The 26,984-nt window shown below is 39.0% G+C and overlaps 1 protein-coding gene across 1 annotated transcript in view; it reads right to left on the bottom strand.

Moving 5' to 3' along the window:
* plcl5 (phospholipase C like 5) overlaps nucleotides 1-26,611 on the bottom strand; it is an 88,835-nt gene extending 62,224 nt beyond the window's left edge. The window contains exon 1 of the mRNA XM_056235884.1: nucleotides 26,101-26,611. Within this exon, the coding sequence (XP_056091859.1) occupies nucleotides 26,101-26,394 (294 nt within the window). The 5' untranslated portion in view covers nucleotides 26,395-26,611. The remainder of the gene's footprint in view (nucleotides 1-26,100) is intronic.
* Between the last annotated feature and the right edge of the window lie 373 nt (nucleotides 26,612-26,984).

Here is a 26,984-nt window from a genome sequence, read left to right as displayed (position 1 = left end):
GTCTAGTTCGACGCTAGTCCAAAGCGAATGGGACTTCAGTGGAAATCCCGCCCTGCAGCCGATTCTAAAGTTTTCATTGGTCATGTCAATCACTGTACTGATTGCCTACACCAAACACTGATCCCTAAACCTACCCGTCACCGTCACTGTAACCTAAACCAATGAAATCGGCTGCAGGGCGGGATTTCCACTGAAGTGGTTTGGGGGAAAAAAATCACGCGTATAAAGCCAACGTTTGAAGTGAACGCGCGTTCAGAGCTAAGCCGATGGTACAGATTATGTGTCCCTAAAGAACCCGCGTATCTAACAGTAGTTCCGCATTACATTAATTGTTTTGCACGCGAGTTTTATTTATTTTTATACCGTGTATTCTCCGTGTAAATTCGTGCACCGAACCGTGACGCCCGTACCGTTTCGGTTCGATACGAAAACATGTACCGTTCTACCCCTATTTAATATGCAAAACCAATCATAGTAGTGAGCGTTTACTAGTTTTGGATGTGACACGCCTATCAAAACAGTGTGTTTCAATGAGAGGGTCAAAAACAGAATATAAAATTGCCTATAGCTTCTAAATTAGGATGTTTTGATGTAAAAAAAAAAACGGACCCATACACACATTTATCTATCAAAGCAAAGTGAGGACATATGGTATACCTCTATTGTTTTATATATTCTAATTACTAGACTATTCTAAAACCACTAATAAAAATAAATCCAATTGAACATGTTCCAACGGGAGATTTATTAATTTTTACCAAGATAAAGCCATGTAAACCCACACATCTAATGACTACACCACCGCACTAAATGACCTCAGGAGTCATGAATCTCTCTGCTAATTGTGCTTTCTGATATTGACACTGAATTAGATTATTAACCATTTGCCATTCCCAATTAGCCGGCCAATTGATTGCTAAAGGTAATTAACAAGCTGAATCATAATACCAGAGTAAAGTCAATGTATTGTTGTGTTCCCTCCCTTAATAGTCTTTGCACTTTTAGTAATTATGAAATAACCCATAAGGCTTAAGCCATTCATGAATTTTACTTTATTTTCAACCAGACAAAATGTAGGACAGATTGTATCCATCAGGAACTGATTAATTCAAACAAAAAGCAAATTTGTCAAGCAAGTTGTCAGCAAGTTATCAGATTTTGATTTTCACAAATGACTAAAAATGATGCACAGTAAAACAAGTAAACAGGGTCAATTTTGATTTAATGTTGACTTTAGGTAATAGAGTTCTTCAAGGCTTTTGACTTTGAGGCGATAAACAAAAAGAGACTCAATGAAGTCAAGGCCTCGTTGTCCTGCTATAAATTACCTACTGACAAAAAGAGGCCATGGAGGGTTGGGACACAGGAAATCCGCATCTGAGAAGCTCTCAATCTCATTAAAGTGTTAAGCACTAATCATGAACGCTGGGCAAGAATGCTTTAGAGCTGGAGGAGTGATGGATGTCAGACACGGTGTCTCAAACCACAGAGAGCTGCCTACATTCACAACGGTTTCAGGCTTTATAGACGTGTACATGTACTATCTAGTACATAGAAATATATACATCGAAAACATTTTGTATGTATATACAAAATGTCCTCAAAAACAAATTATTTTTAATATATTTTACTATACATTTTACAGGCATGCATTTTAAAATCTACGTATATTTCTGTATACATCTTTCAAGGAGTCAATGATGGACAGCATTTCAGCAGCATCGCCTATTTCTTTTATTTCAGAAACAGTGGCCAGAGGAAGTGCAGGAAAGGCTGGTTGCTAAGCAATGTGAATGTCTTTTAAAATATTATTGGCATGGCAAGTTCAAGGACTCCTTCCTCAGACGTTCCCAGCACAGGGAGTAGGTGCAAAAACACTTTTTTCCAATTAAGCTAATTGAAAATTAGTACTAAGCTGGTGGCCTGAATCATGAATAAAAATAGCGGTTTGATTCTTTGCAAACTCAAACCCATTTCTTTTCACACTGTATTTTGGTCATGTTACTATGACAGTGAGTACTACCACTTGTTTACCACTGTAGTGGAGTAATGACTCAAAAGGAGAAGATGCCAGTTTAACTGTAAAACTTTAAGTGCACTTGTCTTTGTCTGCTGCAGATGCCGCACAACTTGCAAAAGGTGCAAAAAATGCAAGCCACTCTCATTGAGAAATGCATTATACTACTATAGTAAGTGTGACTGGGAATATGCAAAGATGCACATTAGACAATAATCTGCGTTAAAATTATATTTTTTAAACTTCTTTGGCATTAAATCCTGCTTTAAAAACGCAATGGAAAGCTTGTACAATATGTTTTCTAACAATTCTGGTAAAACTTGCATCCTGGATTGAGAAACATGAAGGGCTGAAATGGATCCTAATGACTGTAATTCCCAAAGGGAGCCGTCATACTGACACGATTTTCCACTGTTGACAGGAATATATATGTTGTCCACACATAATGAGACTGTGGCTTAAGGGAAGACCTAGGCTCTGGAATGCAGCAGAGACAGGAATCAGCTGCCCGGCCGGGGGTGGATCTGTTTCTCTGGCCTTATGTGCTGGGTCAGCAGGATAGCAGAGGAATCCTGACCTCATCTGCCCTCAGAATCAAACTCAAAACGTTGGTATGCTGTGCTGGACATGTACAAAGAAAGGTGCATGCATACAAACAAGTTTCTGTGCATCACTTAAAATGCCCACATCTCAGGCAATGAGAAAGATATTGAATGCTTAAACATAAATACATGTCTGTATGGTTGTTTGAGTCTCTGTGCATGTATAGCATCTATATGTCTCTATGTTTGTTTTTATCCTACACTGTAGCTTTTCAACAGTTGAGTTATCATCAGACTGAAACTCCCAGACTACAAAACCGTTAACAGATCACATCTGATTTCCTGCCTCTTCTGTTTCAACTTTCATATCAATTACACCCTCAACTACACACACCCACACACAGTCATCACAGTTTTCTATTAAGGTGGGGACTTTCCTCTTGTACTGAGCTAATATTTTCTATTGCCTAACCGTATACCAAACTCTCACAGAAATCTCTCAGCATTTTTACACTTTCATTAGTCCCCCCCCAATCCCCCACCCCACCCCACCCCACCCCACCCCACCCCACACCGCACACCCCTGAATTCAGGCTGAATAATTTAAAAGACTGATGTGTTGATATTGGTCCAGCCTTTAGTGAAAGACTCAATCAAACACTTAATATCAAATCAGTCTGATAGAGACTATGCACTTCCTATTAGAGAAAGAAAGAAAGAAAGAAAGAAAGAAAGAAAGAAAGAAAGAAAGAAAGAAAGAAAGAAAGAAAGAAAGAAAGAAAGAAAGAAAGAAAGAAAGAAAGAAAGAAAGAAAGAAAGAAAGAAAGAAAGAAAGAAAGAAAGAAAGAAAGAAAGAAAGAATTCACAAAACTCTGAAAAATCATTACACGAAGTGGCAAGCCAAACGAGGTTATCCACAAACCTATTGGGTATCTCAGGGCCATCTGGATTGCTGTGGCCAGATTCAATAGAAAACCCATTCAATTTAGCCATTAGACAGCCTGGGCCACATTTCCAACAGTCAAGGACTCTGAAGGGACAGATTATATGTTGGTAGGAGATGCTTTCACTGCCTGATGACGTATAGATCAGCAATCTGTAGGGAAATAATATCTGAAAAGGCAGTGTACTGTATATCACTGCGCCAGTGTTTACAAGATGCAAAGAGTCGCTGACACGAGAGACTGGTTTAGTCAAGCCTTTAGGGGCAGAAAAACAACACACACACACAACCCCACGCGCATGCAGTTAATCAGAGCATTAACGCTCAACGTCACGATCCACGTTACACTCCACACTGGCGCTGCTAATGTTAACAACTACTCACAATTACAAACACACCCATCTTGTGTTTTCATGTTTTGTGGGGACTTTCCATAGACATACTGTTTTTTATACTGTACAACATATTCTCTCCCCTTATACTAACCCTACCCCTAAACCTACCCATCACACAAAACTTTCTGCATTTTTACATTTTCAAAAGACAGGATGATTTATAAGCTGTTTTCCTCATGGAAACCAAAAATGACCCCACAAGGACGAGGATTTCGGATATTGCCATCTTTGTGGGGACATTTTGTCCTCATAATGTAGGGTTTACCAGGAGACTGTAATTTCAGTTTTCAGTAAGAATAAGGCACACAGAAACAGACTACAAAAGTATGAGTACAAAAACACAACATTTCATAATTGTTGATCTTTGAAGATAGCTGAATTACGCCATGCAAAGAGAGTAAATGACTTTAGGATTTGATTTATAAATCAATTACAAAATGAAAAGGTTATACACACCACCGCGCTCAAAAGTTTGGGGTCAGTACATTTTTTAAAGAAATTAATACTTTTTACTCAGCAAGGCAAGGGTGCATTAAAAGTGACAGTAAAGGCTTTTACATTGTTACTTTCTATTCATCAATCTGATTCAATCAAGAATCTTGTAAACAATATTAAGCTATTAAACTGTTTTCAACATTGATATTATAAAAAAAAAATCTTGATCACCAAATCAGCATATTAGAATGATTTCTGAAGGATCATGTGATCAAGGTAATGATGCTGAAAATTCACAGGAATAAATTCCATTTCAACATTTATTTTAATAGAAAATAGTTATTTTAAATTATAATAATATTAGTAGTGTTTTTACTGTGTTTTTGGAGGGAAAAAAGCAGCCTTGGTGAGCATTCTTTCAAAAACATTTTAAAAATCGTACCGACCCCAAACGTTTGAATGATAGTGTAAAAAAAATATGGTAGTAAGTATGGTTAAAACACTTAGATGTCAACACTTAACTTTTGGTTGCTGAACAGTTGTTGTACGGTCAAGTACTGAAATTTGCGAAATGATGATAAAACATGTGGTTTTTTTCTACCACAGTACTTTTTCATAGACCATGGAACCCCAACTCTTAAGGGCAATCTGCACTAAGTGTGTTTACGTGTATTTGCACTAATGTTTGATAAATGGCTCCCTAATCTGATTGAATATGCTTATCCTCTAATTTAAAATCCTTTCACTTTTATTTCTCTATCAATTCCCTCATCTTGTCTCCTTTCCTCTCCCTGTCAGCACACCTCCCTACACATATGGACATCTGTCTAAACGTGAATATTCATAATATACAAACTAAGGAGAAGATTAAACAGATGGTGCGTGTGCGTGCGCGCAAGGGGATATTCTAATTACAGGTCATCATTATTCATTTTTACTTTCCAGTCCACACACAAAGGCTACAACTTGTTGGGATAAAACAAAAGCCAACTTATAACAAATACGTATGTACACACGTGCGCGCATCTAGTAAAGCCCTGCCTGTTGTCTGTTCTTCATCTCACATGTTTGCTCTCTGACAGCTATCCAACAGCTTTGCGTGTGTCTGAATACTTATGATTCTCACAGTTTCTGGGGTGATTCTGGGAGAAAATTATGCAAAATTAATTTAAACATGCAAAATGTGTTAAACAGAGCTGTACACTTTCACAGGAATAGTAAGAAAACAAACAAATTGGCTGAAATATTTGATAAATGAACCTGCAAGGGGCTGGAGATGTGTACACTTTGGTAAATGTATTCTGAATCCACAGAAATCTACACATGCATATTCCATGCATGCCTGCTTATGACATTGTTTGTGGTCAAGGAAATTACAAAAATAAAACATACCTAATGCACTCCACAATCTCCTTCTCACTCTCGTTATAATAATTAATAATTTTCAGTGCATCTAAAAAAAAAAATCAAATACATCTTTTGCCGTTTAAATGGTCCTCAGTTGCTTCTGCCTGAGAAAATCATCTACAAACACCCACAAGTGTGTGTGTGTGTGTGTGTGTGTGTCTGTGCGTCTTAGAAAAATCTGACTCACTGTTCATACGAGAGAATAATAACAAATACAATAACAAATACATCTCTGAAGCAAACAAACACACATAAATGCCTACAGTCAGCATCCTTATCAACAACAACAATGCCTCAAGTTCTCAACTTGATATTCACATTTCATATACACACACACACTTGAAATGCTGGAATTAAGGCTGGAATGCAGCTGAGATCCCTCAGGATAACATCCTTCCCACTAAACACACACACACACACACATACAGAAGGCTGACGGGGAGCATGGGAGGTGAGATTGTTGTGACTCACACAACAAATAGTGAAAGAACAGAACAACAAACTCTTCTATTCAGAAATGTATTTATTTATGAACATTATTAGAGGATCAGCCCCATGAGATGAAACATCTCGTTTTCATGGGGGTCCTCAAATAAAATAAAATAAATAAAAGGCCAGCTGCAATAATCTATTCAATTGTTTACTACTTCCTCTCTGGTAATTTGTTTTCTTTTCTTTTAAATCAACATTTGTCTGTCTGTCTGTCATACTGGATCCTAAAATTATGAAATCATGATGGGTTATTGAGACAAATTTGAGACAAAGATTAATTGTCCCGCCAGCTTTACTAACTATTGGACCGATCACAAAAATTCCCAAAGTCCACTCTAGAAAACATGGAGACAAACACGAAATTAGTCTAGTTTAGTCTTTATGCTGAAAAAGATCAAATTACACACACACAGAGCTTATGCTTTCAAATTATGCCCTTATGCTCACCAATTAAGGCTGCATTTATTTGATCAGAAATATAGTCAAATCTGTAAGAGTGTGAAATATTATTACAATTTTAAATTTCTATTTTGATATATTTTAAAATGCAATTTATTCCTGTGGTGTCAAAGCTGAATTTTCTGATCCTTCCTACATGATCCTTCAGAAATCATTCTAATATGATGATTTGATGCTCAAGAAACATTTATTATTACCAATGTTGAAAACAGTTGTGCTGCTTAATATGCGATACATTCTTTTTTTCAGGATTCTTTGACATGCAGACAGCTTAAAAGAATAGAATTTATTGGAAATATAAATATTTATTAACATTAAAAAGTCTTTACTGTAATCTTTGCTGATTTCTTTTCTTTTTTTAAGTTACAAACCACAAACATTTGTAGTGAATGTAGATGTGACTATGATTTCAGTCACAGTGTGTGATATTTATAGTACACTCTCTAAAAAAGGATGGAATGCGTTACAGGATCAAATAAAACCTGGAATGTATACATGGATTTAGGCTACATACAAACTGATTATTTCATTAATTTCTGAATCAAAGTGTAGTGAATCTGTGCAATATTTTGCAACTAATAACTCAAGTCTGAACTCTATGATACAATCAATGTTCCAGACTGTTGGAGAGGGACATTAGATAATAACTGGTTTTTAATGGGAATGAGGCAAGCACAGATTTGGTACTGACAGCTGAGTTAAACACAGGTGTTTGGGGAGGACAGGCAAAGATGAAAGACGTACACATAGGACTGGTAATGATTTGCAAATAAAATAAGCAACATTGTGAATATTGCGATGATTTTAAAATGGTTTCTTAATTTGCCCATCACGTTACCAAAAGAAGAGTGTCATTTGACTAATGATCCTACTATATGAGAGCATCAAGACAAACTTTTTGGAGTTATAGTAATTTTAGATGCTTAAGTGTATAGTTTAGATGTTTAGAAGCATGTATTAAAACCATTAATTTTCATAATCCCTCATATAACCCTATATGCCATTTTTTATGCATTACAATGCAGAGTAAAAACGATACTGTTATTGTATTGTTAAAATATATATTAAATATAATTTTTACTTGTGTGACAGACGTTTTTACTGTATTTTAGTAATTAGCAGCAGTGACATTTTTAAAATACGTGAGAGCAATTAAGTAACAAGATAAATACTGATTGCTGAAAAGTCTGAAAAATATTAAGATATTCAAAATGTACACAGGTCTAGAATTGCCGTATTAACATTACACTCCAGAGGCCAGAAAGAGAAATACAGAGAGACATTGATGCATGAAGTTGACAGCACATGCTCAGTCTCTCAGTGGCAGGATGTGTCACTGAGGTCAATATGTTTTGTAAATGGAAATAAAAGCACCAATGGAACGGTGAGCAGTCCTCTTCCTCTCTTTCTCTGACTGAGGCCAATGGTAGGTTTAGTTGAAATTAACCTCTCAATTGCACAAATAACACACAACAAAGTATCAAAATGCACCAAAAAGTTAATCCTTAAAGTCCCACTCCGATCATATTTTGAGCTATTTTTAAACATTCCCAGTGGTCTTTAAATTATGATTATGCCATTTTTAGCCAAAATCACAAAACCTGTGCCGTTTTCTGGGACTTCGCTTCAGCAGAGCGGCAGTAGCTCATTAGCAATTCGCCTCTGCGTTGTGGGCGGAGCCGTTGGCACGGAGACGACCCTCCCCCTGCCCGTTGCTGAGAGCTCTGTCTCTCCCGCTAGCTTACATCCCCAATACCGGTGGGGCAACAGTATTATATACACGTTAATTATTATTATCCGAAGTTAATCAAAGTTATCACCGATCACAGATCATTATTTCACTCCAAGACGTCGCGTGTGGAGACGCCCAGTGGAGTTACTACGTCACAACTCCAGTCTATTTTAGCCGGCATTTTAGCGTCTGCTACTGATTCACAGCCATTTGAATGTAGAAATGCTCAGAAATACAACTTTGAGCTTATTTTTCTCAAGATATGTCCTCTAACATCAGAAAAATGCCACAAGAACATGTTAACACCTAGAAAAACATTATTTTTATCGGAGTGGGTCTTTAAATGTACTTGGGTCGCTGGCGCAGCAGTCTAAGCAGAGATGTCCAGACTTCCCTCGCCCTAGACACTTCCTCCAGCTTTTCCGGGGGGACACCAAGGCGTTCCCAGGCCAGCCGGGAGACATAGTCCCTCCAGCGTGTCCTAGGTCTTCCCCGGGGTCTCCTCCCGGTGGGACGTGCCCGGAACACCTTCCCGGGAAGGCGTCCAGGAGGCATCCGGAACAGATGCCCGAGCCACCTCAGCTGACACCTCTCGATGTGGAGGAGCAGCGGCTCTACACTGAGCTCCTCCCGAGTGGCCGAGCTTCTCACCCTATCTTCAAGGGAACGCCGAGCCACCCTGCGGAGAAAGCTCATTTTGTCCGCCTGTATCCGGTAGGGCTGTCAACGAATATTCTAAATTCGAATATATATTCGAATAGTTTTAAAAAACAGAAATTCGAAGGTGAAAATTAATATTCGAATGTGGGGGGAAAAACGCGGTAGCGGAGGTGTGCGCGCGCGCTGCCTGAGGGATCAGGAACAGGTCACAGCTGAGTCGCACTGGCACAGCGTCACTGCTGAAAGTTGACTTATATGGAAGATGGCAGAAAGTGCAGAGCCCAATTTGACTGCAGCAGAGAAAGTGATTTTAACCCCCCAAAATCTAAAAAGCCATGTCTGGAAGTACTTCGATTTTGGTCGGTGGATGGTAAAATTGTGGAGCCGCGAGATAAAGTTGTATGCAAGCTATGCAAGATGCAGTTAGCATACCATTCGACCACTGGCAACATGAGGTCACATCTCGAAAATGTGCACCCAAATGAGCATGGCATAATGTGTGGAACTCCAGCTAAACAGCAGCGTCTTGACACTTATTTTGCACCGCCCACCACAAGCTCTTTGTCTGCAACACGACAAGAGGCCATCACGCAGAAATTAATTTCGTTCATCTGTAAGGACATGAAGACCGATCAGTGTCGTGGATGGGGCAGGCTTCAGGGAGTTCTGTCAATCAATGGAGCCGAGGTACAGTATTCCTTGCCGTGGAACAGTCACCAATAGAATTGTAGAAGTGTGTAACAGCACCTCAGCCAAAATAAAGGAAGCAATCAAAGACAAAGATGTGGCTCTTACCACGGACGGGTGGACCTCCCTAGCGACAGCATCCTATGTTACAGCAACGGCCCATTGGATTAATGATGACTGGGAAATGCTTAACATTGTGCTAAAAACAAAAGAGCTTAAGGTAAGCCACACTGCAGAGAATGTAGGCGAATACATTCAAGAGATATTGGAAGTTTTTGGCATAGAAAGGGGATCTGTGATTGCCATCACAACGGACAATGCCACTAATTACGTCAATGCAGTGGAGAGACATCTTCAAACAGTAAATATACCATGTGTGGCGCACACAATAAACTTGGCTGTGCGTAAAGGGCTCGGGATCAGAACCATTGAAATCCCCGTTAGTAGGCTGAAATTGGCGACCTCACATTTCAGCAAATCTTCCGCCGACAGCTACCTCCTTCGGCAGAAACAACAACTTTTGGGATTGAAAACTGAGAAGCTGATTAACGGCTGTCCGACGCGATGGAACAGCACATATGAAATGATCTGCCGGGCATCGGAGCAGCAAGCAGCTGTGTCTGCTGTCATCTTCGAGAAAAAACTGTCAAGAATGGAGCTGACCACAAGCGAATGGTCCCTAATGGAAAAGGTGAGCATAGTGTATGAAATATGTACCGTAATAGGCTGGACAAATGCAAAACTTTCCTAATATATTTTTTAAATAGGTAGAATGATGGCCCTAATTTACTTTGTGTGAATGTAGCTGGACAAATGCAAACCTGTCCTACTGTCAACGCATTATATTTACTTATTTATTGCAGGTGCAAGAGGTCCTTAAACCCTTTAAAGTGGCAACAGAAGCACTTTCAACTGACAAATATCCAACAGCGTCGGCTGTACTGCCTTTAACACATGTTCTGCTCGCTCAACTGAACAAGCGAACGCCAAACGAAATAGAACAACCTGCATTGTCAGAGATGAAGACAAAGATCGTCACAGATCTGGAGAAGCGTTATAGAGAGGAAAAGGGCGCATTTATGGTGCTTAACAAAGCGAGTTACCTGGATCCACTGTTTCATCGCCTCGTTCATTTGAAAGAGGAGCAGAGACGGCAGGTGCAGGTGGCTATACTGGAGGAGATGAAACAAGTGAATGTGACAGGAGGCACAGGCAGTGAGGCCGCTGCCGGACAGCCCCGTGATCAGCAACCCGCAGAGAAAACTGCGTTATCTGCTATGGGGTGTCTCTTCGGAGACACGCATTGCACATACAGCCCAGATCAGGACATCAGTCTGCTGCTTCAAAAAGAGATGTCGATGTATGAACAAGAGTCTCGAATACCTGCTCAACAAAATCCTCTCATGTGGTGGAAAACTTTGGGCTCTGGGAGATACCCTCACGTCGCCCAGATGGCAAAGAAATATCTTTCCATCCCCGGATCCTCAGTGTGCTCTGAGCGCGTCTTTTCCTCCGCTGGGAATATAGTAAATAAAAAGAGATCAGCACTGGCCCCTTCAAATGTGGACTGTCTTGTGTTTTTGGCAAATAACCTGTAGACCCGACGGTGACAGTGCACTAAAAAGACAATGGAATAAATTGCAGTCAGTTTTTTTTTCTTCCTTTTTTTAATACAAGCACCAATAATGTAAGTAGCCTTTTTCGTTTGTAATAGCACTCTATTTTTGAAGAACCTCAGGGTAAAAGTTCGTTGTCACATTTCTCGGAATTGTGTGCCTCATTTTTTTTAACGTTAAACAGAAACATTAGTGTACTGTACTGACTGATTAGATATTGCAGGCACGAGCGAGAGTGAGGTCTGCGGTCTTTGCCATTAGTTGTTTTACTTGTTTTTGTGTAGGTAATACATTGTTAAATATGTTTAAATTTAAATAAACTACCTATACAAGAAGTTATGTCTCTTTGTATTCATTTGTCCTGTTATTGACGTAATGTGCGTCATTGAAAAAATGCGCAACCAGATATTCGAATAGTTCGAATATATGTGTGTTTTTTAGAGGGAATATTCGAACGTCATTTTTGAGCAATTTTGACAGCCCTAGTATCCGGGATCTTGTCCTTTCGGTCATGACCCAAAGCTCATGACCATAGGTGAGAGTCCACCTATGAGAGTTATGAGAGGCCATATAAACCCATAACATGAAAATAATTATCGATATATGAGCCAGTATTTTAACATCAGTGCATCCTTCTCACATGATAAAACTCCTACAAATGTTGTTCACAGACACCAGCGTAATCTTAATAGCAAATAACCTAAAACAACTGCAAGTGAGCTGTAATCTGATTATTTTAACTAGTATAAACAGGCTCAACACAAGAAATGTTCCAGAAAGCTGCGGCTGATCTGCCAACAGGATCTTGGGTAGTTTTCTGTGGAGGGTCTCTCAGAAAATGTTTAGGAACTGTCTTGAGTTCAGTACTGGCACAGTTTAACTCTAGATTCCAATACACAGAATAATTTCACTCCACTGCTGAAGACACACACACACACACGGCTCACTGCACAGGATCTCAGCAAGCAAAAACCTTGAGCAACAGATTGAATCAACATGACAGCCCAAAACAAGGATGCTATTTCCATTTGCACACGACCAAATCCTACACACAATGTGTCCACACACACACACACACACACAGCATGTGCACGCCTCCTCTACTTTCATGGCACTAGATGCCATCGTATCAAAGCCATCTGTGTACCAGCAGTACTGGCACCTTGAGTAGAGAGAAAGCGAGGACAGAGCTGGCTCTGCTTTGGCAACAAAGAACCAAGCTTAACTACAGCCGATTGTACCAGAGACGGATTTAGAACTCTTGCACTTTAAAACAAACTACAGAAGGGAAAGCTGACAGGTTTATAAGGTGTTAAAGGCATTATTTATCTAGATTTCTATTTAGTGATCTAGAAAATTGGCAGTCATCAAGTCTTTGGTATCTATCTATCTATCTATCTATCTATCTATCTATCTATCTATCTATCTATCTATCTATCTATCTATCTATCTATCTACCCATCCATCCACCCATGTGTATTTATACTGTATATACAGCATTTATTTGAAATATATATATTTTTGTAACAATGTAGAAGTCATCATATCACTTTTGAAAATATGCACATATGCTCACAAAGGCAGCATTTATTTGATCAAAAATGCAGTAAAAAGAGTAAAATTGTGAAATATTATTACAACTTAAAATAATCGTTTTCTATTTAAACATGTAATTTATTTCTGTGATATCAAAGCTGTATTTTCAGCATCATTACTCCAGTCTTCAGTGTCATATGATCCTTAAGAAATCATTCTAATATTTGCTGCTCAAGAAAAATTTCTTATTATTTTTATCAGTGTTGAAAACAGTTGCACTGCTTAACATTTTTGTGGAAACAATGATACCATTCAAACATTTGTGGAAAGAGAGAAATTAATACTTTAATTCATCATGGATGCATTAAATTGATCAAAAGTGACAGTGAAGAGACATTTATAATATTACAAAAGATATTTAGTAAATGCTTTAATAAATGTAATAAATGTAATAAATGCTGTTTATTAACCTTTCCATTCGTCAAAGAATCCTGAAAAAAGTATCACAATTTCCACAAAATATTGAAGGAGCACAACCTTTTTGAACATTGATAAAAATAATCAGAAATGTTTCTTGATCATCACATTATCATGATTTCTGAAGGATCATTCAGCTTTGCATGCTGCCTTGTTTTGAGGTGTTTTGAAGTTTGATCTTCCATCTGGTATTTTTTTATTTCATTAGTTGTTGTTTACTGCTCTAGGGGATGTCTTTTTTTAGTTCAAAAACTAGTCTGGACTGTTTTTTTGTTTCACACAGCCTGCAAACACAGGAGGACAGGGCAAATATATTACTAACAAAACTTGAAGTAATAAAATGTCTACTTATTTTATGTCTTGTATTTACAGTAGGTCTACTTTATATATCAGGTGCCTTATTACCTTACACAGTGCCTTATTACTAACATGGGAACAGTGCTCTTTCTAGCACAGTGCCAGGTACAACATATAATAACAGGGAATTTACATTGAGGTTGTCAGGTTGGTGGATGGCGATTGATCATCCCGAATTTGAGCCAGACGCCTGGCTGAGAGGGTTGGCGAGTGTACTATCAAGATTGTCTCTTCGGGACTTTTAAAGAGTGTTTCCACTGTTGTTTACTCTACCTTGGGGAACAAGTGTCTTTAAGGTGTGGAGCCAAGAGTCTACACAGCACAGATAAACTTACCCTGCAGCTACTTATCCGAGATGTTTTAATGGTGAATTCACCCACATCTGCTCTATGTGTGTTTGCATGATCAGTCATCAGTTAAGAGTAAATAACTACAAATAGGGTACATGCAGGACTTTTTTACAAAATTGTATAAAAAGTCAATAATGGCAGCTTTCATTTTTGGGTGAATTATCTCTTTAAGGTGTGGTCACATTAGTGGAATTTTGCATGCAAAAAATGTCAATTGTCAATAGCGTAGAGATGTATGATTCAGAGCAATATATTTCTTAAAGCATTTATTATTCTTAGTTCACAGTGCATTAAAAATATGTTAACAAATACAACCGGATTTTAAAGATGTATCAGTAATTTTGACCATTGACAAAGATTAATAAATGCTGCAGAAGTATTGTTCATTGTTAGTTCATGTAACTTCGCAGAATTTTAACCCACTTTGTATTGTTACATTGTCCGTAGTATATGTAAAAGAACAATGTTTACTCATTCTCTGTGTTACCAGGACTGAAAAATTCACATTTATTTGTCAGCAAAATATGACAGTGACTTTTTGACAGCTCCAGGGCTTTTTTGAAAACTACAGATTATAATTCCGCATTTTTGTATTCCCGCCCAAAGACAGTCGGATCAACAGAGGATTTTTAACAGAATAGTTCATGGCCTAAAACACTGTGTTCATGCTCATCCGGTTTTAAATGTTGACTACAAACACGGATTTGTAGATTCGTTGCAGCCTTTAGCCACTGCCTACAACACACTGGATCCTTCACTGGAAACCAGAAGTAACTCACTGCCGCTAAACGTTTATTCTTAGAATTTTTGCACCCGGGAACAATACAAGTCGACACCATTATGAATAAAAGTTTGCTAAGAAGAATTTCCTACTAAAGTAAAGCGGTAATTTGATTGCGTATTTATGGTGAGAGTGGCCTTGGACAGCAACATGCCCAGTGCATTTTGGGTGTTGAAGTTTTCTTACTTATTTGGCAAAAGGGAAGACCACAGCCTTTTTTCCCCTAGTAAGGTAGCACAGATTTCGCCTTTCTACTGTATAGGCAGCCAGGTTTTATTGAAAGCCCATTTCACTAGCGGTGAAGTACCCCTTTAACTAATGTAGTGTTAAAAATGAAACCTTATTGTAAAGTGTTACCAAAGTCACTTTCAAACCAAGCAACTTTCTGTTGGTCAGCGCAACATTTTCACACTCACGTGCAACTTCTAATTGTGCGAATATGGACTGACTGGGTTTGAAATTTGATGGTAAAAGTGACCACACCTGAAAAAATTAATATGAAGTAATTGGTTCAAACATGAAATATTGAGGAGCAAAATGCAAATGATTAATTTTAAATCGCACATGACGGAAAAAATGACTCATGGTTTAGTGAACGAGTCGGGTTGGGTGAATTTAGTAAGGGCTCTGCCTCTGAAGAGTTTTGTGAATCTTTTTGACTGACTGGTTAAAAAGAAACAGTTCATAAGAGTTTTTTTTTTTAGAATTAGACGTAATGCACTGAGCTGTCTGTGTTCATGTGATAAGGAAACACTGGCACGCACTCTCAAAAAAAAATAATGCCACCTTACAGGATCGCCAAGAGCAACAAGATTTAAAATATTTGTTCCAAATATTTAAGTTTTGTTGCATTTACAACCATTTTGTTCACAGTCTGGATCGTTTCTGCATTAACAAGAACATGAGTAAATGACACAGTTTCCACTTTTGGGTGAACTATCCTTTTTATCAGGGTTCCAGACTTAAAAAATGACTAGTGTGCAACTGGCTCCAAAAATGAAATATTTAGGAGCTAAAATCCTTTAGCTGTCAAATGCAATGATTCATTTTGAATCAGACATGACCAAAAAAGTACTCCCAGTTCAGTGAGGGAGTAAGGCTGTTTTCCGAATCTTTCTGACTGACTCATTAAAAAGAACCAGTTCATAAGAGTCATTTTTTTTAGAATTGGACGTAATGGCCGTGCCAGCTCAAAGGACTGGCAATAGCAAGATTTTAAATGAGTGTTTCAAATGTTTATTTTTGATGCATTTGCAACTATTTTAATCACAGTCTGGATCCCTGCTTTAACATTTCTAAAGTAATATGACTTTCATTATGGGGTGACTATTGCTTTAATGTTTTTGTTAAGCAGTGATGCAACTTTCAAGAATCATCTACAATGCAAATGACGACAAAAAATAAAACAGAGATTTACAGGTATCCTACAGGCAAAGATACACTGATTTCCATGCATGTGACAACCACAAACACATACAGTGCTGAAACATGATCTGCTATGTGCTGATAACTCTCATTTCCTGTTTTTTTCTTTTTGAAAGCCAGCCAACTTCCCCCGTGCCTCATGCACTCCTCATCCAGGCAATACTTCACCATGTGACAGAATGACAGGGTAAAAATGAGAGAAGATGCAAATGCATAAGCAGTCAAGAGTAAACAGTCCAATCAGTTGGAATGTTAGATGGGTTTTTAATGAAAGAGGATAAATCTGTTCCCTTTCTAGGGATTCTCTCTCACCATTTACAGACACCTGACTTTCTGCTCACACAACTTGATGGATGGATATAATTACATATGCATGTATGAAATTGATGAATGATTCATTGAATTTTATGCTGAAAATCTCAGATTGAAAAAAATCCTTTAACAATGGCAGAAAGACACTGGGCTTTCTTTTAAGAGACAGACAGACATTAAGTTAATTACTGTACCTTTTCAAACATATATCTATTCAACGATATAATCTAGTCATATTTTTGTGGGACGAAAATAATTAGGATGACAGGATTAAACTTCAACAGATACATTTACATGAAACAGAACAACAGAAACTAGAATACACCCTAATATAAAACTGAGTCGAGAACATAAACAGGGTGTATATGTGATCTTAGTAACAGCTCTGAACGATTCACTCACTGAGTGAGTCTGATTCGAATGGCTAAAGTCAAGTGGTGATCACACTACACTTTTTGTTCTACTGACTTGCATTAAAACGTATGTGACTGCATGTGAGGAGACCGGATGTGAGGAGACCGGAAATGCAAGCTTTGGATTTTGCTGCATTCCAAAGTTCAAGTCTGATGAACTCTGACCTGCAAATTCGTATCACATGAAGACGTGTGGCCAATAGAAGATCAATATATCACGATGTGACCTTTGAAATGAATTAAAATAATGCAAACTTTTAAAAAAATATATTATTTTGAGAAATAAAATCAAAACAGTCAAAGAGCCTAAAGTTTGCCAAACCAATCAATTTCAGGTGAAAATCTAATGCACTGCTCTACACTAACTGACTGAATCTTCATGACTGAAATGCAATTGTCTACCAATAGCGATGAAATCCCACAGTCTCTATGTTAAAGCCAGTCTTCATCAGCCCAGTCCACTGGTTGATGAGATGACAGATTTGTGGTCAGCCCGATAGACTTACAATGGATGTAAACAGCTCCTGCCTTTTCAATGAAGTCACTGTGGTAATTTGTAGCATGTGATATACTGAGCTTCGCACAGAGGATCAGAGTCGATGAAAAAGTGCCACAAACTGGGCCTGCAGCCAGATGCCTTACCTGCTGCCAGGAGCGGCAGGCAAAAAGAGGACAGGCTTGGAAAGAGGGGAAAATGGGTTTCTTGAATTACCTTTCAGTTGTGTATGCATGAAATAAGTGCACAATGATTGGTATGAGTTTACACCACCAGATATCTCATCTACCTGCCTTCCTGAGAAACAATGGGAACACAGACAAGAACAGAAAGCATCCAGGACGGGGTGTACATTGTTGTGTTAAATGAACCTCCTGAGCAGCTGAATGACTCTGAGAATTTCATGACCACCTTAACTGAATTCAAGACTATAGTGTGGACTGTACCACTTTTCACACTAACCATACAGTAGTACACAAAATTAGAAAAATTGTGTCTTAAATCACAGTATACAATGACATATTTTAGTGTTTTATTTTATTATTTATTTAGACATTTTAAATATCCCCGTTTTCAAAGACAATAACATGAAATTAATTATCAGCTTATTGTATAGGCCAGAATTGCAGTGCATACTAAGTATGCATGCATGCATACTTGTGTAAAGTAATATTTATTTTTAAGCAAACTATTAAGCTTTATGCTAACATATATGTTTCAAATGCAAACAGTATGCAATACATGAGTCTGTTGCTTTAAGAGAAGTACATTTAGTGCAAAATAAAACTGCTGAAATAAAAAAAAAAATAGCTTAAACCAGCCTACGGTGGTTACACTGCCTGGTTTGATGGTTTTAGCGGCGTTTGGCAGCTTGGATAGGCTACAAAAACAGCTAGACCAGCAACACCACCTTAAGCTGGTTTTTAAGCGTCAGCAGGGACGTGGCTTTGTTTTGGCATAATGCTAGTGCTAGTTCATCAGAACAACATGTAACTAACACAAACCAGATGCAAAAGCATTATGTGTGAGAAAAACACTGTCATTGGAACACTGTTTCGCTCCAGCTAGATGAGTATTCAGTTTCATCACGGCCTCACTGGTCTGGGATACTAGATTGAAAGTATAGCTTTTGGATAACAGAGCCACTTCCTGAGAGGGGGGTGAGGGGAAACACACTTGGTGGGGGGAGGTGACAGGAGAAAGAGAGAAAGAAAGAAGGGTCCCAATCTGGTACACATGAGGTCATTTCTGGGAAGAGGAGAGAGAGTATGCCCAGATTTCACACCATGAACAACAGACTCACAGATGCACTGTCTGTCTGCCTGCCTATCTGTCTCTCTCGCTCTCTCTCTCAAAAAAAGGTGATTATGCATAAAAGAAAAACGTGAGAAAGGAATATAAACCGTTTTAGTAAGCATATTCATAATGTGTCTACCGACTTTCTAATGACATTTTAAATATACATTTTATATATTTGATTAAAATATGTTTCAAAATTTCAGGGATATGATTTTATATTTTAATTTTAAAATAAAATTATGCTCTTATGCTCACCAGCCAGGGCTGCATTAATTTGATCAAAAATGCTGCAAAAACAGTTATGCTGCTTAATATTTTTGTGGAAATCTTGAACTTTTCTCAGGATTTGCTGATGAATAGAAAGTTTAAAATAACAGTGTAATACTTACTATAAATAGAAATATTTTTTTTTAAAACTATGAATGTCTATAATTTTGATCAATTAAATGTGTCCTTGCTGAAATAATACATTTATTTCTTGAAAAAATATATATTATTAAAATTAGAAAAAGAATTAGAAAAATCTGTTTATATTGAATTAAGTGGATTATAATTATATTGTATCATGTCAACTACCCAAAATTATTTAATGTCAGTTGCCACTTTATACACATATTCACACACACGTTATGTTTTCATGTTTTAGGGGGACTTTCCATAGACATAATGTTTTTTATACTGACAAACTGTTTATTCTCTCGCCGTACACTAACACTACCCCTAAACCCACCCATCACACAAAACTTTCTGCATTTTTTCCATTTAAAAAAAAAAAAACATCCCATCGTATGACTTAAGCGGTTTTCTTTATTGGGGACCAAAAAATGTCCCCACAAGGACAAGGATTTCTGATATTGCCATCTTTGTAGGTTTACCAGGCCACACACACACACTGAGTGTGCTCTGCAGCTGATCCAAGATCCAGGTGTTATGTAATGCTGACAAGTGAACGCGTCCTTCTGGCAACTTTCGGGAGCCTGGTGACAAATTGTAAACGTGGATCGACTGGACCGTTACCAACATAACACACATATATCCTTAACATACGGTCTTTCTAGACTAATATAGAGATCCCTCAAACATCAAATATGTTTGATGATTGATCATGGAAATCCATGACTAGACAAAGCTTCACACACTCGCAGAAAGCCTGAGTGTATTTGATGTCTCCACTAAAGCGTATGTGTGAACTCCAGAGACCATGTGACCCAGATTCCCAGCATACTCTTCTTCGGTATCTGTGTGTGTTTTCCAAATGTCACTTTCATATGAACTCTTTACTTACAATGAACATGAACAGAGACAGCCTTACAACACTGAAGTCAAACCCCATTATGTGCAGGGCAGATGGAGTGGTACTCAGCACAAATTAGCTTAGCAGAAGCCTGCGTGAGGCAGCATTATCATCACACGCGGTGTGGCCCCGCAGACCACCTCAGCACACCCGCATTAGATTCAGCAGAGGGCGATTTATCCAACACACAAATTCCTCCAGCCATTCTAATCTCAAAACCTCCAGACAGCCGACCTGAGCGCTTCTCCCCAGATGACACCAAAAGGAGAGCCATCTATGGCCAAAATCCATTACCACACTCAAGAAAATCAATGATGCAGCATGGATTTGAGTGGACTGTTTATACCAGCAGTGCATTTATTCTCAGGACTGGAATTTTGTTATTTGAGTTATTTTCATTAACTAAAACTATTAAAACACATTTTAGTTGTTTAGTTAATAAAGCTGAAATTGAAAGCTAATTCAGAATATTAATAAAAACCACATAAATAATTCTAAACCAACACTGAAGCACACAGAACAATAACAAAATAAATAAAAACATAGATAAATAAAGATATTGGAAGAATCTGATGAGAAATTAGCTTCTTTGGCAAGAGAGGACCAGGCCTGGACTTTACATTGTGTTTTGTTTATGTTTCTGCGACAGTCGTCCGGGAGGGGCTGACGCTTTACTTTCGTTTCACGAGTTCACACTTACATACAATTAAAGGGAATAAAGTATAATGCGTATTTGGCGTGCTGTCCGGGGGGAGGGCTCCGAGCTCGGAATTCGGCCCAAACCCAGAGTACTCCCCCGCTGTATGTAAAGGGGTTTAGGAATAGAAGAGTGGAGAAGGGGTGGTGGAGGGACGGTGCTAAACTGTCAGAGAAATGAGGTGAGACTGCTGAGTCTACACGTTTTAATCATGATTGCTGAGTGCTCTCCACCCGTGTTAATTATCTGAACGTGCTTCTCCCGAACTTTGTTAAAGCTGCAGTCCGGCATTTTTCCTCTTTGTCGCCATCTCTGTTCGAAATCTGCAATTGCAGTCATTCGCGGAATTATCAACTTTACGTGGGTTGTAGTTCAACACCCTCGACACGGCACAGCGCGGATGAACACAGTGTTTGAGGAGAGTGTGCAGCTGTCAGTCACCGCGCCGATGTGGATATTGTCATTCAGAATCACAGATTATTCTTTTTGGAAGTATGACCAACATAAGAATTTTCACCGGGAAATGTCATCTGAACTAGTAAGAAACATTCACTTTTGTTCTGGTTCTGACATTGCAGTAAATCGCGCTGATTAAATCTAACAATTGCTTATAAGTTATCATTTCACGCAAAACCGTGCAAAGTAGCTATACTATGTTCTCTAATTGTTGATGTTAACAACGTCAGCAAGCATTGCGTGACTACATTGTAATGTCCTTCCGATATTATCCTTGTTTTCGCATGGGTCCGGTTGCAGTCTCTTTTTTTCTGTAGCCACTCCGAAGTCCGAATGAAGTCTTTTGCATTTTACAGCGGGTGAGTCTCTAGTTGTCACTGATGATGATCGTCGTTTGAACCTTTCTGGATCCGCCATCAAATTGATAAGTTTAATTATATCAAGTGCTGTGAGAAAAGGCTATAAATCTCTACCTCCAACATCCTCACACGCAATATAGCTTATACTAGCCGAGACTCCTTCTTTATGTGTACAGATGTGACGTAATGACGCAAAGACATGCTCGAATCTCCCGCGGAAATCCACCAGTACCACTAAAATTAAAAACATTATTACAAGCTTACCGTTTTGCATCGAGCTAAGGCAAACAGATAGTTTTGAACACTGGCTGGTTATGTATTTTATCAAATATGTATTTTGGATAATTTTTAACCCAAAAAAAGCTACGGACAGCAGCTTTAATAAAACATCGTTTTGTGTTTGTGCTAAACGTTCGCCGGTTCCCGCCTCCTTCTTCCCTTATCAACTAACCTTACAATAAACTACAGCCTAAAGCCATTATACAGCCATAAGTCAGCCACTTATTAATGTCATAATTAATGTCTGCCCGACACCATAAACACTAGCCGTGTGATAACATCATCAGAAAATGTCACATTTATGCCGTGGCCTGACTTCACCTGTTGTTTCCTAATATGCAGAGGCGTGCACATTGCTACCGAGTCTAGATATTTTTCCATTTGTCAATGACATTTGCTCGGTTTAACAGCATCTGATTTGATTAAATGCTCCTGTGTTCACTCAACCAAGCACACAACAACCCACACACAACCCTCTCCCTTTCACTTTTTCCCTTTCTCGCATACTATTGATACAAATCACCCACCGCTATTCTCTGAGCGGCGATATGAACTCATAAGAAAGATTGTGAATTGATTACCAACAGAAATGTCACTAATGCAGGTTTGTATTTTTAAGCTGTGATTTATGATGCATTTGTGACTGACAACTCAGAGATTTAATAGTCGTCAATCATTATTCTTCAAGGATGATGCATCTATCGCCCTCCTAAACAACGTCTACAGTCTTAGGGCCGGTTTACACAGAACACGTTTCTGCTGTTAAAAATGCGAGACGCAGATCAGTGTAATGAAAAATAGCGCTAGGTCTAGAGATGGATTTTTTTTACAAGTTGAACTTCTTCTAACTTGAGCCTTTTTAGAATGAGATGCTGCAAAAGACGTGAGCGCAACAGTTAGAGACGTCCATCTAGCGCATTTACATTGAAAAACAATGGAAAAGTAGCCCAGTGGAATGGAAAAACGTGTTCTGTGTGAACAGCCCCTCAGTCAGGAATCAGGATAACTGCCCACACAGGTTATAGTAACCTAATCCCATTTTACTAGTAAGATCAATGCAAAAGCCCTGGGCCTAAAAAGATAAGAAGGCAAGACTCAGAGCAGAGGTGAGGTGAAGGAAAGCTATAAAGCAAGACAGATTCTCCTTTCTGGATTTCTGGATTGCTTTGGCCCAGGGCGGTTTGACTGGAGAATCTGTTGTAGCAAGTTTAACTAACAGAGTTTTAGCTAAGGACAAGTTGGTCTGCTAGACTGTCACTTTTAACATCTCATACTATACGAAAGCATATTGCATGACACCTGGAAACACTCTCTGCAACCTGCTGTAAGCATAGATGGAAAATCATCTTTAAAGTCCCCATGAATTCAAAATTGACCATACTTACTTTGTTTGCCTAAATTGATCGTTTTGTGGTGAACAATTCATCCATGCAAGTCAATCCACACAAAAAATTATTTTGACTTCGTAATCTTTAATCAAAATCTGAAATTTCCCCTCCCCTCTGCATTGGAGGACCTTCCCTGATGACGTAGGTTTGACGGTTTGGGTGTCTGCTTAACATCCGTAATCACGCCCCTCCAACTGACAGTATACAGGCGGAATGAAAACACCTACTTTTCTAGATCCAATCAGGTGCTAGTTGGAAAAAAGCCACGCCCACTATTTTGCCTCATTTAGTATTCCGTTTCTCTCGGAAATGTCACAACACTGTAGAAAAGTCGTTTGCAACTTCCGGTTCACGGGGACTTTAAAGGTAGCATAGCATCACATCTTTTCTCACAGTGCCAGAAACGGGTCGATAAAGAATGGTCTCTCTAAATCCCTCCAAATCCCTCCTTTCCCGAGAGCCTGCTCTGATTGGTCAGATCGCCCAGTCTGTTGTGATTGGTCTATCACTATTTGGAAACAGATATTTCCATATCTGAATTTGACATGTCGACAACACGAACAAAATTCTTCTAGGCCAATGAAGTCCATAGGATGGCATTATGCAATTACAAACCTACTTATGCTCGTGCAGGAAATAAGACTATAGAACTACTGAAGACTCATTTCAGGCAGTCATTAACTCCATTTATCGTGCTTAAATCTTTTAAACTTTGCAGACCTTTTACATTCTCAAACAGCCACATTGCATGAAAAGAAATATCAAGAAAAGCACAATAGGGGCCCTTTCAACCGGGGAAGAAATAGGTCTTCTAAAAAGATAATGGCATGAAACAGTATTCGCAAAAGAGCAGCCAAACCAAGCCTTATGGCAATAAGACAGCTAGTTGATTTCTAGCAACTGGGTAACGGAGATTTAAGTATAGGAAAGTTGATTCTCCATATGAGACTTAAATTATGTGTATTAGTGGGTGTCTTAATTAAAGACTGCTTACTTCCAGTCAGCTAAATCTTCTACACAACCACCACAAATTCACACCAAGTTTACTTTGAGAGCTCAGATGTCGGCACTTCGCTTGTTTCCCTGTCACACTGGTCCTCTCGTGGGTGCCAAGACACCCACACAGTCACATAGGAATTCAATAAATTGAGGGAATGGGAGAGAACCATGCTGTTTTGTGTCAGTTGCTAAGCAAAGTTAATCAACCCAATGACAATTTTGACGTTCGGCTCTTGGTTCATCTCAAACAGCAGCATTGACCCACAATGACACACTGAGCAAAACAGCCTCTGCTTTAAAACATTAAGGGTGAAGACAATTTTTGTGTCTTGAACTGTCCTCACACTGTCTTAGTGTTTACCTTTTTTCTCCTTCCATCTCTCTTTTGACCTAAGAACAATCTTGACATTATAGGTCAAGGTGCAGTGATTCCTAACAGCATTGTGCATTAACAACTAAGCCACTCCATCATCTATTGTTTGACTATGGTAATGCCATTGCCAACTAATCAGTTGTATTGATTCATTTATCCAACCCAAAGCCTTTGGTTTGCACCGTCATCCATTACAATTCACCCAATTGTGCGGTTCAGGCCCTCTGTAAACTATAACGAATAATGTTTACAATTAAAACGCCACTTGACAGCTGTCCTTCCAGTCATTGTGTTGCTTAAGGTTCAGCTTAAGTTCAGAACTGCACTGTCACCTGTGGTATACAGCTGTCATGTAAATATGTTTCTGAGTACCTTAACAGACATCAGTAAAATAATAATAAAACACGTTATGATCCAGGATTGTAACCAGGTCGTCTGACAGACAAAATCTGATGAGATGCCTACCCGGACAGCATTTTGGATGCAGTGGGGCTCACTTTCATGGCAATTAACCTTTTTTTCAGGTTTTGGTGAATCAGTAACTAAATCATATGAATTCGGAACCTTATTCACACATTTTTCATCCTATCTACTTAAGTCCCACTGGCAGTTTGTTTTAGGGGTACAAATCACATCATACAAATCAATGGGTTGTATAATTAGTTTGATCAATATAGGTATCAATATACTGTAGGTACCGGTAATCAGTCAATATATGATCAATAGGTAATCAGTCAATATATGATCAATAGGTAATCAGTTATTGGTTCTTTAACATCAGGTCTACCGATAAGTGCCGCCATTCTGTGCTTAAAAGTGTAGCTTACTTATTCAAATTTATTGTTTAGTTTAACAAGTTAACAACAGAAAATAAAATTACAAATTTAATTAATTATGAAAAACTTTTTACATACTTGGTAAAGTAAGTTTTAAGCTTACTTGACTTACATAACTCAAAATTGTCCAAAGGAAATTTGCATAAATATAACTTGCAAAAACAATAGGCCTACTAATTAAATACTTAAAATGGTTAAAATATTCATAATGGGTAGTAGCCAATATGTTAAATGCTGCAGCCTACTGATTATTTATTAGGCCTACTCAAAATAATCATCAAAATACTCTAAAAATCTACATATCGGTTATCTAATAATTGTCAATCTCTTTAGTGGGCATAAGATGTCCATAAAACTGGTATTCCAAAATCTTCTACATAGGCATCTCACTTGATTTTGAGCCAACGTATCAGGAGGACAGTGGAAAACAGCGGAGGGCAAAAGAAATTACCTATAGAAACAGTTAAGAAGGTAGCAATGCTACTACTACATAATGTGTTTCCTGCAGTGGACGGTTCCGTGGGCATTTGCACCGCTGCAGAGCTCTGAAAGTCTTCAGTCAATAACAAAATGATGACACTCACTCACCTTCATAATACCGCAAGGTGGATTCCCGGTGCCGGTGCACCTCTCTGCAGAACTGTCGCGGTTCCGGGTACCGATCCGAGGGCTGCTGTGCTCCCTGTAGCCCCGTCCGTTAAAGTATACCCCTTCGGCCCCGTACACCGGGTGCGCAGCCGCCGACACGTCCAGGTATGGCTGGTAGGTATCGCTGATGCTCAGTCCCGATGCCGCCACCGCGTCCCGGGTCAGAGTGGTCGCCTCGGAGACGAGCTCGTATAAGGGTCCCGCCACGGATTCGGAAGCCTGCGGCTCAGCCATCGCGCGCTCTACCGTTAGCTACGCCAAAAAACTCACCATCGGAGTGAGTGAGCCTGTGATTTTAAGAGCCCACGGCGAGACAAACAGCCATAGGAATCCTGTGAGTCCGCGTGAAACCGTAAAATCCATGAACAGAGAAGGCACCGCACGTCCTCTGCCAACCGAGGTGGTGAATGGATTGTGCGGGCGGATGGATTCAAACTCCTCACTCCTCCTCCCTCCTCACTCCCCACTCCCCACTCCCCCTCTCTCTCTCACCCCCTCGTCGCCACTGGGAGAAAATAAAGCGCACAGATGGCGTTCGCGCCGTGTTCAGCCGGTAGGCGTCCGTAACTACCGAGATAATACAGGGTTATGAGGGCCAATTAGCCTCGTTCTGTCGTTTGATTGACAGACGCCCTATAAGCAGTGATGGAAGCATTTCCGATTTCTCGGTGTTGCAGCCTACGCGTTCAGTCACTATACTGTCCCTCCAGCGTCTCTCATGCGTAACCAATCAAGGATGACTGAAGATGGTTGTGACTGTATTAAAAACACATTTGGAGAGTCAGGTCCTGCCACTTGATTTGCAAACTATCCCAGCCATCTCA

The sequence above is a fragment of the Rhinichthys klamathensis genome, unplaced genomic scaffold (genome assembly GCF_029890125.1).
Source record: "Rhinichthys klamathensis goyatoka isolate OS25496 unplaced genomic scaffold, OSU_Roscu_1.1 h1tg000432l_1, whole genome shotgun sequence".
Lineage (NCBI taxonomy): Eukaryota > Metazoa > Chordata > Actinopteri > Cypriniformes > Leuciscidae > Rhinichthys > Rhinichthys klamathensis.
Note: the sequence above shows the minus strand (reverse complement) of the source record. Positions and strands in the feature narration are given on the sequence as shown.